Below are 11,879 nucleotides of genomic sequence, written 5' to 3' on the forward strand. Positions count from 1 at the left end.
GACATTGTCAGATATCAGAATGTGTGGCTTTATTTGAAACTTTAGGCTCTTATCCAATTCAATACTCTCTTCCTTCTGGCTCAGGCTGAACCATGGAAAGGGGCATAGTCTGCTCTTTCTTTCTTCCCTGTCCCATGCTTTCTGACTCTTGCCCTTTCTGTTGTTAGGGATAGGAGGAGGAATTAGAGGAGAAAGAAGGGCAAATGTTTTTATACTTGATGACAATCACGGTTGTCTTCTGCATGGCAAGTGTCCAGATGCTATCTGTCTCTCTCAGGGACCATGTGTGAAATCTTCATGAGGTTGGTTCCCTGACCTCTTCCAACCCTTCCTCACCTCCTGCCAATGGAGGTCCACTTCTCAGCCTCTGCTGCCAGGGTCCTGGTGATCAGCCTTCTTGTGCTGGGTGTAACAATATGGTTCAAGTCTGGCCACCTTTCAAAGTGTCCTGTTGGCCCAAAGAAAACTTATTCAACTTTGACATGCCAAATTGAGATTACAGATTCTTCTATTTCCAACCTTTCTTGGTCCAGCCCCATCTCTCTCCAACCTTCCTTTCCCCTATTTCACTTGGTAGGAGGGGTGCATCACCAAGACCTGCTGTGGTCTGACTGGGAAATAAAATGCCAGTATCCCCTTCTCACATGCACTTCTAGCTTTACTTATTTGGCTGGATTTAGAAGTTCCCAACCAGGCCAAAAATCATGGCTCCAGTGAGTTGTCCAATCCTCGGACTATTCTTACATAGACTGGACAGGTGGGTGATAGGGTATTAGTAGCAGTTCTACTACCTCATATAAATTTTACAGAAATGTGTCTGGGGGTTCCTGGGGGACTTTTCTCTAGCATTCTGCAATGCTTAATACCAACTGCTGTCAGTTCTCAGTTGTGTCATTCATGGAGGCAACAGAAACTCCATTCAGTATCCTTTTAATATTAATAAAAGTGCAAGCCAAAAATAGCCCAAATATCAAAAGACTATTTGAATATAGTATATCCATATAAGCAAATATCATTCGGTGTTATAAATCACAATCCAATTCTACATTTATTGACATGTAAAGCTGTTCTTGATTTATTCCTAAGTGAGAAATGTTAGTTATGCAATAATACGTTTTTGTATATTCCTACATACTATTGTGTAAAAAATAGTATGGAGCAATGTATACCAAAACATAATCAGGCTAGATCAAGGATCGGCAAACTACTGCCTATGGGCTAACTCTTGCCTGCCACCTATTTTTGTAAATAGAGTCTTATTGGATCAGGGCCATTTCAGTGGCTGCTTTCCTGCTACAAAGCAGAATTGAGTAGTTACAACAGAGACGGTATATCCTGCAAAGCCTAATATATGTGTCATCTGCTGCTGTATAGAGAAAGCTTACCAACTATTATTCTAGATGATGGAATTATGGGTGATTTTAATTTTTTAAAATATTTTGTCTGACTTCATTTTTAAAATTTTCTACAGTGAGCCTAAATTTATTATATGAAATATGTATCTGTTATTAAACCACTGAAACCTGGTTACGAATAAACTCATTACATTAAAATTAAACTCAAAAGTAAAGCTTACAAATAGAATAACAAAAATTTGATTATAGCTTCCAAAGTCCTAATTAAGAATATAAGACCTAAATTGTAGGTAGAATATTATTTTGATTGTTTTTCAAATTAAGACCTATATATGGACATGATTCTTCCATATGCCAACAGTATTAGTTTCTCAAAATTGCTTTTTAGAACTTCTGGCATGTTCTTTTTATCTTCGGTGTTAGCATATTAGTCCTCTGAGGCTGTTTTTGAGCAATATAATGTTAAATTTGATGAATAAGGTAGATTAATTTGAGTAAAGTTTTTGGAGTAAAAAATAAGGGTGACAAATTTTGAAGACTGATTTTCTTTACGTGGTTTATCAACTGGGCATGAAAGTAGTCCCAAAAAGAAAGGTTTCCAAATGTTTGGAGCTTTGAAAAATAAGTGAATCAATGTGGAACCTCTGAAGGAGGCTATTTTGAAGAAATAAATTCACTTGGATGCATAAATTATGGATATTTGTTACAAAGGGCAATTCTGATGTAGCTAAGCAAATTTTGCTTCAAAATCCTGGAGGATAAAACCTTAAAAAAGGTGTTTGAGTAATCAGGAAGTAATTAAGACAGTTAGAAGACCTGCTAATTAACATTAGGTGAGGGAATACTTGAAAATGGAATTCATATTAACCAGAAGTTCCAGATGACATGCATCTTTATTAAAAGAAACAGAAGTAAACAGTACATTAATTAAACTTTCAAATACACAAAATAAGAAGGCTTAAAAAATGGCAGTAAGGAAAGAGAAATAATGTAATAGATTTGATAAAAAAAATCAAGCAATTAAGATGAGAAATAATAAAAGGCTTTGAAGGTTTTAATTTTATATGTCCAGAAAGAATGCCACAATTTAAACATATAAATTTATCATGACTTTTCTGATTTTAGGATCTGCTTTATTGACTAGATGGTATCAATCCCAATACAGAGTTTCCTGAATATGGTGAAACCATTTACATGTTTCCAAAGTCAAAATTTCCTTAATATTCTCTAAGATTAAGACTCTGGCCTATCTGGGGGAAAAAAAATCGAAACATCTAAATTTGAGATCATGTAAATGTTAAACACACCATGCTTCTCAATATATTTTAAAAGAGAAATGTCTGCCTTTAGTATTTTTTTAATAGTTTTAAGATAGTCTCTGCCTTCTGGCTCAATTGACGTTTATAATAATATCTCCCATTACATTTGTTGCCAGCTGTATGCTCAACTACTAAATATTCACCAAGAAAACCCCAAGATTTCTAACTATTTCCTCATGTTTCTATGTCTAAGCATTCACTTGCCAATCCTTTTCACCTCTATTCTATGCCTATCTAAATTTGACCTTCAAAACCTTCAAAATGCCACTTCCTTAATGAAAAATGTCTCTTTCTTCCCAAGTAATCATTTTCTGCTCTATGCTCTCATGCCTCTTACCAGTTTCTATCATAAATTAGAGGTCTCTGAATGACTATCTCATTTCCTCCTCCTAAACTGTAACTTTCTTATAGTTTAGTCCTACTTTATTTACTGTTCTCTTCAGTATCTAGCACATTATTAGCAATTAACATGTTGTTAATATGTACTTGTTAATGCATAAATCATCTCTTTTTGTTGTTGTTGTTTGCTTGGTTTTTTTTTTTTTGAGACAGAGTCTCACTCCGTTGCCCAGGCTAGAGTGCTGTGGTGTCAGCCTAGCTCACAGGAACCTCAAACTCCTGGGCTCAAGCAATCCTCCTGCCTCAGCCTCCCGGGTAGCTGGGACTACAGACATGTGCCACCATGCCGGCTAATATTTCTATATATAATTTTAGCTGTCCATATAATTTTCCTTCTATTTTTGGTAGAGGTGGGGTCTCGCTCTTGCTCAGGCTGGTCTTGAACTCCTGAGCTCAAACAATCCACCCGCCTTGGCCTCCCAGAGTGCTAGGATTACAGGCCTGAGCCACCTCGCCTGGCCCTCTTTTGAAAAGAAGATATAAAAAGGAAACTTGTTTTTCTTAAAGAAAGAGGGATATAGAGAAAAACATTCAATGTTATATATCTTCTCAATATAACTTGAATCAGATGACTGTGTAACAGGATAGATATTTTTAAGGCAAACATACTTTAAAACTAAACTGCACCATGAGTTCAAGACCAGCCTGGACAACATAGCAAGACCCTACCACTACAAAAAAATTTTAAAAATTAGCTGGGCATGGTAGCATGGGCCTGTAGTCCTAGCTAGTTCAGAGGCTAAAGTAAGAGGACTCCTTGAGCCCAGGAGTTTAAGGCTGCAGTGAGCTGTGATCATACCACTGCACTCCAGCCTGGGGAACAGAGTGAGACCCTATCTCTAAAAACAAAAATAAAAAAAAAAAAAAAAAAAACTTTGTAAAACAAAGCAACAGCTATTTCACATCTAGGGTGACTGTTTTGTGCTTTTATATTATTAATGACATATTAAGTCCTCCTTTTGTGCTGAAAGATTAGTGTATCACATAGTGATCAGTTAGAGAAAACATTATGCTCATTTATGTCCCCTTCTAATCTGTGGGACATTATTTAATTTTGATGATATTCAGTTTCCTCGTCTTTAAGATAGGAATCATCATTTTCAGCCTTTCCTATTTCATAAGTTTTCCGTGAGAGATAATAAGATAATGTAAGTGAAGCACTTGTAAACTGTAAAGTCCTATATAAATATATGGGTATATGAGGGACATTAATATGAGGGACATTAAAATAGTAATATGAGAGAGAATGAGTGAATAAATGACTGATTCAGGTCAGATTCTTTTAGGTCAAATTTATATGAAATATCTTATGAAATGCTTGAAGCAAAGAAAGATTTTGGTGTGTAATAACTTAAGTTTCCATAACAAGAAACTGAGTAATTCCAAAGGAGCAAATATTAATATTACTAAATTATTTGGTACTTTATGAGTTCTATAGGATTGCCAATTCAATCTGAGAAATCCTTATAGATGAGAGAGTTTCAAAACTGGCCTAGAATATTCTTCAAAGGTACTATTACCAATTGAGAAGAATGATTTTATTTCCTTCTCTCTTACTATAGAGGTCAGTTTAATAAAAGTCTAAGACCTTTTCCATCAAACTTCATGTCATCCTGAAGTTTTAATACATTTGCTGAGAGGGAATATAGAATGTGGAACCTAAGGATAAGAAAGGATTTCAGTGTTCATTTATTCTAAACGACACCTAGATCTGAAATCCCTAACACCCTTGTTGTGGCTAGTCTTGTCCCGGATGGATCCAACTCAGGGAAAGGGATGGAAATTGACTGCTGATTGCTAAATCAATTAGTCTTTTCTTTATGTTTTAGTAGAAATATGATCTCCCATAATTTTTGATGAGTCGTAAAAGCTTTGGTTTAGACATATACAAAACCTGTAACACACACACAGAAACACACATTGCTGTTGCTGAGTCACGACTTCTCTCTTGGTCATTCAGGACAATGGTATACAATTCCAAATGAGCTAAGGCAATCAGCAAATATATTCTCAGTTTTAATTCCCTTTCTCTCTTAATGAGAGTTAATCAGCATATCTATAGACATTTTCTAAGAGTACCAGCTCTACTAGGATTAAAGGCATGATGGATTTTGCTGTTGCCTACAAAGCTCTAGTTTCTTTCCCAAAGGAGTCACTGAACAGAGCCTGGCTTGAATAGCAAATGAACTTCGATGAGTTAGATTCTGTTCAAGTCACTCTGACCCCTCGTAGCCTGCACATGGGCCTTGAGGATTACAAGCATTTAGTAGCTACATGATCAAACTACCAAGATGTCTTTAAATGATTTGGCTAATCTTCATATTGTATTTATGGTTAATGTCATTATTTAAAACTTTAGATTTAGACTGGCAGTAATTAATAAGCATAATGAATGACATCCTTATCTCATATTTTTGATAAATTGCATTGCCTTTCAAAGAGCAGGAAAAACTTAACTAATCATAACCAAAATTAACCATGTTTCTTCCCTCCCTTCTATCTCATAACCCAAAGTAAAGTTTTAACTTGGTGTAAAAATTGAATTTTAACTTTATATCCCTGTCATAATTAAAACATGAGTAATCAAATGAAACTAGCATGGCCTAATGACTTCTTTCATGTTACCATCATATCATATAACTGTATTGGAGGGTAGCTGCTTTTGTTACATAATAAAGACTTCCTTATAGCAAAATTTACAACTCATGGATATCAGACAGAAAGTTACCTGCTCCAAGTGGGAGAACAAAGTCATTTTTCATAAGTCATCATGGTCGTGGGGTGACCTAATATGGAAACTGATGCCATGGAGTTCTGTTTAAATCAAGCTCTCTGTACTAAAATCTGTGCTGCAGTCAAAACTCCATATAGGATTCAAATTTCTATGTTTTAATTCCTTTATGGTGATTTATCTATGTTTATATGATACATGAGGCTTCAATAAGATCTCTGTGTCTCTCTTAGAAGATAAAGGGAAGTTAAAAGCCAACAGCTCCAGTCAGCCATCAAGCTCTGACGGTGGCTCATTTCTCCTCAAATCTGGCACAACACCCCTGCCACCCGGAGCAGCCACTTCTCCCTCCAAGAGCACAAATGGAGCTCCCAGTACTGCTGCTGAATCAGAAGAAGAAAAAGCCAAAAAATTACTTTACTGTTCACTATGCAAAGTGGCTGTGAACTCCCTGTCACAGCTAGAGGCACACAACACAGGTTAGCAGCTGTCTTTTGAATTTAAATAATGTTTATAACAAAACCCAACTTTTCCCATCAGAATGCCATATCTTTTGTTATTCAAACATTAGGTTTGTTCGATGTCTTCTCTACTTCTTTGATTAAAGGACTGATTTTAGAAAAGTACGATCATATGACTTTGGAAATAGCAAGGCAAAAGCAGATTGGAGATAAAACTTGTTCTATTCTTTATTTCCTTAAAAGTATCTAATACTTTCCAAAACTCATTTTGATGAAGTGACAGAGATGTAGATAAATATTTATGCACAATGTTCACTGCAACACATTTATAAGAGAAAAAATTGAAACAACCTAAACGTCCATCAGTAGGGAAATATTGAACAAATTAGAGTAACCCAATATGATAGAATATATTACTCAGCCATTAAAACATAATGATAAGAAAATATGTACATGGTTTGCTGTGTGAAATTTTCAGGATATTTAATTAACATGATCCCAATTTTGAAAATATAATTTTAGTAAATAAAGAACCTGAAAAGAAATGCGCTAAAATGGTAAGAGTGGTTACCTGTGAGTAGTAAAAATACAGGTAATCTTTATTTTCTTATATTTCTCTATATTTTCCATATTTTCTTTATTATATGCTCTTATGTTTTTTTCCATTTTTTATGATGAAAATGCGTGAAATTTAAAATCACCATTAAAATGGTCATGAAAAAAACACTGGCAACTTTAGCTATCCTGAAGATGAACTTCTCAAGGATAAGAAAACAAAGAGCTTCATGTAGTTCTTCAATAGTTTTTTAATTTATGTCTCTTTCTGTCTTAGGATCTAAACACAAGACCATGGTTGAGGCTCGTAATGGGGCTGGTCCAATTAAATCCTACCCTAGACCTGGATCAAGATTAAAGATGCAGAATGGCAGTAAGGGATCAGGACTACAGAATAAGACATTTCATTGTGAAATTTGTGATGTTCATGTTAATTCAGAAATTCAACTCAAACAGGTAATGTATCCTAATGAGTTAGTATACACTGTCGTTTGGGGTCACCACTTGACCGTGTATCTCCTCATCTATAAAATAGTTCTCACTGTGTGCACAGTTAAATTTACTAACCTTTATAGGATGCATACAATATACAATATGCAGGTGCTATGTGGAAGAAAAAGTCAGTAGCAAATATTTGAGCATCTACTCTTACTGTAAGTCAGGTTGCAGGCCAGGTATTAGAGAAATGAGCACAACAGTCACTGGAGCTTGCAGTTGAGCAGGAGCTTCTGGTAAGGTAAGTGAGATGTTAAGCCTGTCTTCCAAGGACTTAAAATCTGGTGAGGGAGAGAGACTCAGCAGTGACAGTGGTAATACTAGGCAAAATCTGATAAGAACTATGGAAAACAGACGAGAGATGAGAGGCATTACAATTGAAAGGAAAGCAAGTCTTAACTTAGAGATCATAATAATTTAACCCAAACCCTCTTGTAACTATGGGCCTAGCATTGGAAATGGAGAAACCATCTACCTAGACATACATTTTATCTGGAATAAAACTCACGTTTAGATTCAGCTAATGCATCAAACTTTCTTCAGCACATTTCTAGCCGAAGGCATAAAGATCGAGTTGCTGGGAAACCATTGAAGCCGAAATACAGCCCTTACAACAAACTCCAGCGGAGCCCGAGTATTTTAGCAGTAAGTTTACCTCACCTGCTTACGTGTTTGGTGGGGTGGCCTTGCAGGGTTGGGCAGCCACTGTGGGTAAAGATGGCCTAGGAACTCTGGTCATGAAAGATTCTGAATTAAAATAGCCCTCATAGACAGAAGTTTCCGAACGTACTGCTGTAGGACACCTTGACGAAAACTTCCTTAGAAAAGAGAAACAGAACCTCTTTGAGAACTAATACCTCACTCTTTACCAAGACTTTTTCAAAAGACTACCTTCTTTAGCATATAAAGATAAGACAGGTGATCCCTGAGGAATCCTGGGATGTGTTGAGTCTGGAAAGGATTGCTTTCATAAAACAAAAATCCATCCATTTAATTTAATATCCTCCTGCTTTCTGCATTTTTTTTTTTTTGTACGAGATAGTAAAGTGGTATTTGTATTGCGCTGTCTCTCCATTCTAGCAAGCATGTTGGTAATCAGTCTGTCTTACCTGCTCTCAATATGTGCTGTTTTCAGTTTCTTTGCAAAAAATACTAAGGGCTCCAACAGTAGGTGTCGTATAAATACCCAGATGGATGCATTTCACCATCTCACTGGGACTGGGCCCAGTCTAGTGTTCAGTCTGTGGATGAAGCTGAGACTGTCCAGCTGGAGGTGACCCTGAGATTAACCTTCCAACCTCTCCAGAGCCTCCGCCTGAAGCTGCAAGCAGGCGTGACCTGCAGTAAGCAAATACAGCTCGCAGTGCCCTTCTGATTGCAAATAGAGAAATGAAGGCTTGATTTCTGTCTTCACAGGAGGATTCCACCCTGGAATTCCTTTAAATGGAGATTTTCTAGCCCATTTACAATCATATCCAACAATAGAAATTTGAATTAGCTGTGATTTTTCAAGGAATACTCATTAAGTGGCCAGTGAAAGAGGTGTAAACTGACTTTGTTTTCTTGACTCTTCATGAGTCCCCATGACCTGAACCCCAGGTACCAAACTTCAGTGCCCGTTAGCTAAAAGAAGTGAAGGACCATGCATAGTCTTAGTCTAAAAAAAAAAAAAAGAAAGAAAGAAACCTCATGGTTTAAGATAAGTCTGAATTTTGAACTGAGCTCCATTGCCTAAGCAGGAATCTTCTTGGTATGTTTGGTTTTTTTCCCTGCTGAGCAGCAGCGTAAAATAGCTTTAGTGTCTATTCAGATTTTTTTAAATTTAAGACATCTTAATGTTGGTGTTTTACTTAGGAGGGGATGTCTGTGGAACTGTTATTCAGAAACAAGGTTTCCACCCCATTCCTGGTTTTCTCCCTCCTGTAGGCAAAACTTGCATTCCAGAAAGACATGATGAAGCCTTTGGCCCCGGCCTTCCTGTCCTCGCCACTGGCGGCGGCGGCAGCCGTGTCCTCCGCGCTGTCACTGCCGCCCCGGCCGTCGGCCTCGCTCTTCCAGGCTCCCGCCATTCCTCCAGCTCTGCTGAGGCCGGGGCACGGGCCCATCCGCGCCACTCCCGCCTCCATCCTCTTCGCCCCGTACTGACGTCTGAAAGCCCCAGACGGTTGAGGCCAGTAGCAAAGTGGAGAAGGAAAGCCAAAAGGATTCGGCAGTTTAAGCATTTGGTGTTGCAGTGCCCCACCCAAAATGCAGCCTACCCCACCAAGCCCCAATTCCAAAGAAAAATCACCGGAGTCAAGAGTGCTTTCATGGACCGCTCCTAGAGTTTAGGAATCTGAGCAGCATAGGCTTTCTCTCCTATTCCCTCCCCTCCCCTCCCCCGGTCAATTTGTGTATCTGAGATACTTGGTTTCTTGAAAATGTATTGGTCAGAAAGAAAAAGAAAGAAAATTATTCTCTATTTTTCCATGTGTGTGATCTGGCTTAGAAACAATTTGGAATATTTTCCTGACAGACTTGAAAACTAGGATCTTCCTCAGATGTCTGTAAATAACTCTGGAGTCCAACTGGGCATATTCTAGTGTGGGACAAGCATGGATGAACACAAGTGCTTACTTGTGGAGACCATCTTACCAACGGATCACAGCGTTTTCTTTTTGATGTACTATTGCTGACAGGGATTGTGTACTGTTTTAGACCCAGTACTGTTGTATCCTGTGTAGTACTAGATCTGTATCTCTTGTCTGAATTAAACATTTTTAGTTGCTGTGTAAATGTTAGGAAGCAAATTAGCTTTGAATTTTCTCTTTAAGAGAACAAAAGATAAAGTAATGTATTTTCTTTATGTCACATTTTATTTGGAGATATTTAAACGAAATAGAAAGCCATATAACATAGCTATAATTACTACCTGTTTGCTATTTTTGTTTAACTTATTTTGTAGCTTCCTCACCAGTTTGAGTTGCTAAGCAAATGTATACAAACAGAAAAAAAAAAAAAAAGAGCTTCCTAAATTGCACATTTGTGCACCTCTTGTGCATTCTGCAAGAAGACAATGAATCCATGTATTTCTACATAATTATCTTCTTCATTTTTAACCTGTTTTCATTTGTAATGATGCTACATAATTTTGTGGCTCCCTAATGCAATAATGTACAGAAGATAAAACATTTGTAATTGAACAATTTGTCTTTCTGTTCACTGAATATGTTGCAGGTCATGCTCCCGTGCCCCCCTTTCTAAGCTGATATCAACAAGACTGGAATGTTTGTGATATCAGGGGCAAGAGTTATGCATAAAACAACAACATAGAGAGAACTCTTTTAGAGCATCTATATCTGCAATCTGTAAATGGTAAAATGTCTGTGTATTTTTTTAAATGTACCTTTTCAATAAAAGTACAAAAAATAAAAATCTGTTTGCATTTTCAATGTTATTTTCTTCTGAGACATGTCCAATTTGAAATCATCTGATGTAAGATTTTGAGTAGGTACAAAGATTGCTTCTGACATGGCACTTTCAGCTCTTATTTGCAGCATATTTATTTGTCGTGTTTGTTCATTACTGTTCACAGTATCTCCTTGAAGTGAAACTCTACTGCTATTTTCTCTCTGAATCCCTAAGAAGTTGGGCCAAAATTGTGAGTTTATCTGAAATTATAGCAGCAACCTGTGAAAAATTTGTGAGTCTCTGATTTTTTAAACTCACTGCAGTTCCTCTAAATCCCTAGCTCATCTTTTTTGGTATCCACAGCATTCATGGACAAACATTTTTTTAGAGAATTTTTTCCCACCCCTCTTCCTTCACCTTCTCTAATCATCTCATCCTTCTTTTCTTTCACCTCATTCTATTATTTTTTAAGTGTAAAGATCGATACATCACTGTTTGGTCTGGAGATTTATTGCTGCTTAACAAACTACTTCAAAATGGAGTAGGTTAAAAAAATAGCCATTTTATTATGGGTTATATCAGGATTTCGTAGGTCAGGAATCCCAGCAGGCTTTGTCGCGGCTGCTCCTCTGTTGTCCGTGGCATCAAGAGCCTTCCCTGGGTAGTGATCAGCTGCCAGGTGGGCTGGGCTGGAGGGCCCAAGATGGCTTCACTTACATGTCTGTGGGGGCAAATATGGCTAGAGGGTTGGTTGTACTGGAACAGTCTACCAGAGGGCCTACCTGTGGCCTTCCCAGCATTGTTGTTGTCTTCTCAGATAGTTACATAGTAGCAGGGAAAATATTTTTAAAGGCCTGGGTGAAAGTCAAAAGGCTTCTTAAGAAATAGTTTTGAAACTCCCATCATGTGACTTATGTAGCATTCTATTGATCAAGAAAATCATTAAGGCCAATCCAGACTCAAGGGGAAGAAAATTAGACTCCACTTCTCAATGTGAAGAAAAGCAAAGAATTTGCCACCATTTGTAATCTACCACACTGTTGCAGAATTTTAAAGGAAATGGTAGCAAAACTATTATAGATCCTGTTTTTCCTGACCTTAAGCCCAAACCATGTCAGTATTTCAAAATGAGAAGAATGGGATGGGGGTAGGACTTAAATTTTTATTTCTAAAA

General features: G+C 37.3%; 1 protein-coding gene across 12 annotated transcripts in view; it reads left to right on the forward strand.

Moving 5' to 3' along the window:
* Nucleotides 1–10,729, forward strand: part of ZNF385B (zinc finger protein 385B) — a 369,836-nt gene extending 359,107 nt beyond the window's left edge. For all 12 annotated transcript variants that reach the window (XM_069492682.1, XM_069492761.1, XM_069493153.1 and 9 more), the window contains 4 exons: nucleotides 6,038–6,283; nucleotides 7,098–7,276; nucleotides 7,859–7,960; nucleotides 9,242–10,729. In XM_069492682.1, the coding sequence (XP_069348783.1) occupies nucleotides 6,038–6,283; nucleotides 7,098–7,276; nucleotides 7,859–7,960; nucleotides 9,242–9,460 (746 nt within the window). In that variant the 3' untranslated portion in view covers nucleotides 9,461–10,729. The remainder of the gene's footprint in view (nucleotides 1–6,037; nucleotides 6,284–7,097; nucleotides 7,277–7,858; nucleotides 7,961–9,241) is intronic.
* Nucleotides 10,730–11,879: the final 1,150 nt, after the last annotated feature.

The sequence above is a fragment of the Eulemur rufifrons genome, chromosome 1 (assembly GCF_041146395.1).
Source record: "Eulemur rufifrons isolate Redbay chromosome 1, OSU_ERuf_1, whole genome shotgun sequence".
In the NCBI taxonomy this organism is placed as follows: domain Eukaryota; kingdom Metazoa; phylum Chordata; class Mammalia; order Primates; family Lemuridae; genus Eulemur; species Eulemur rufifrons.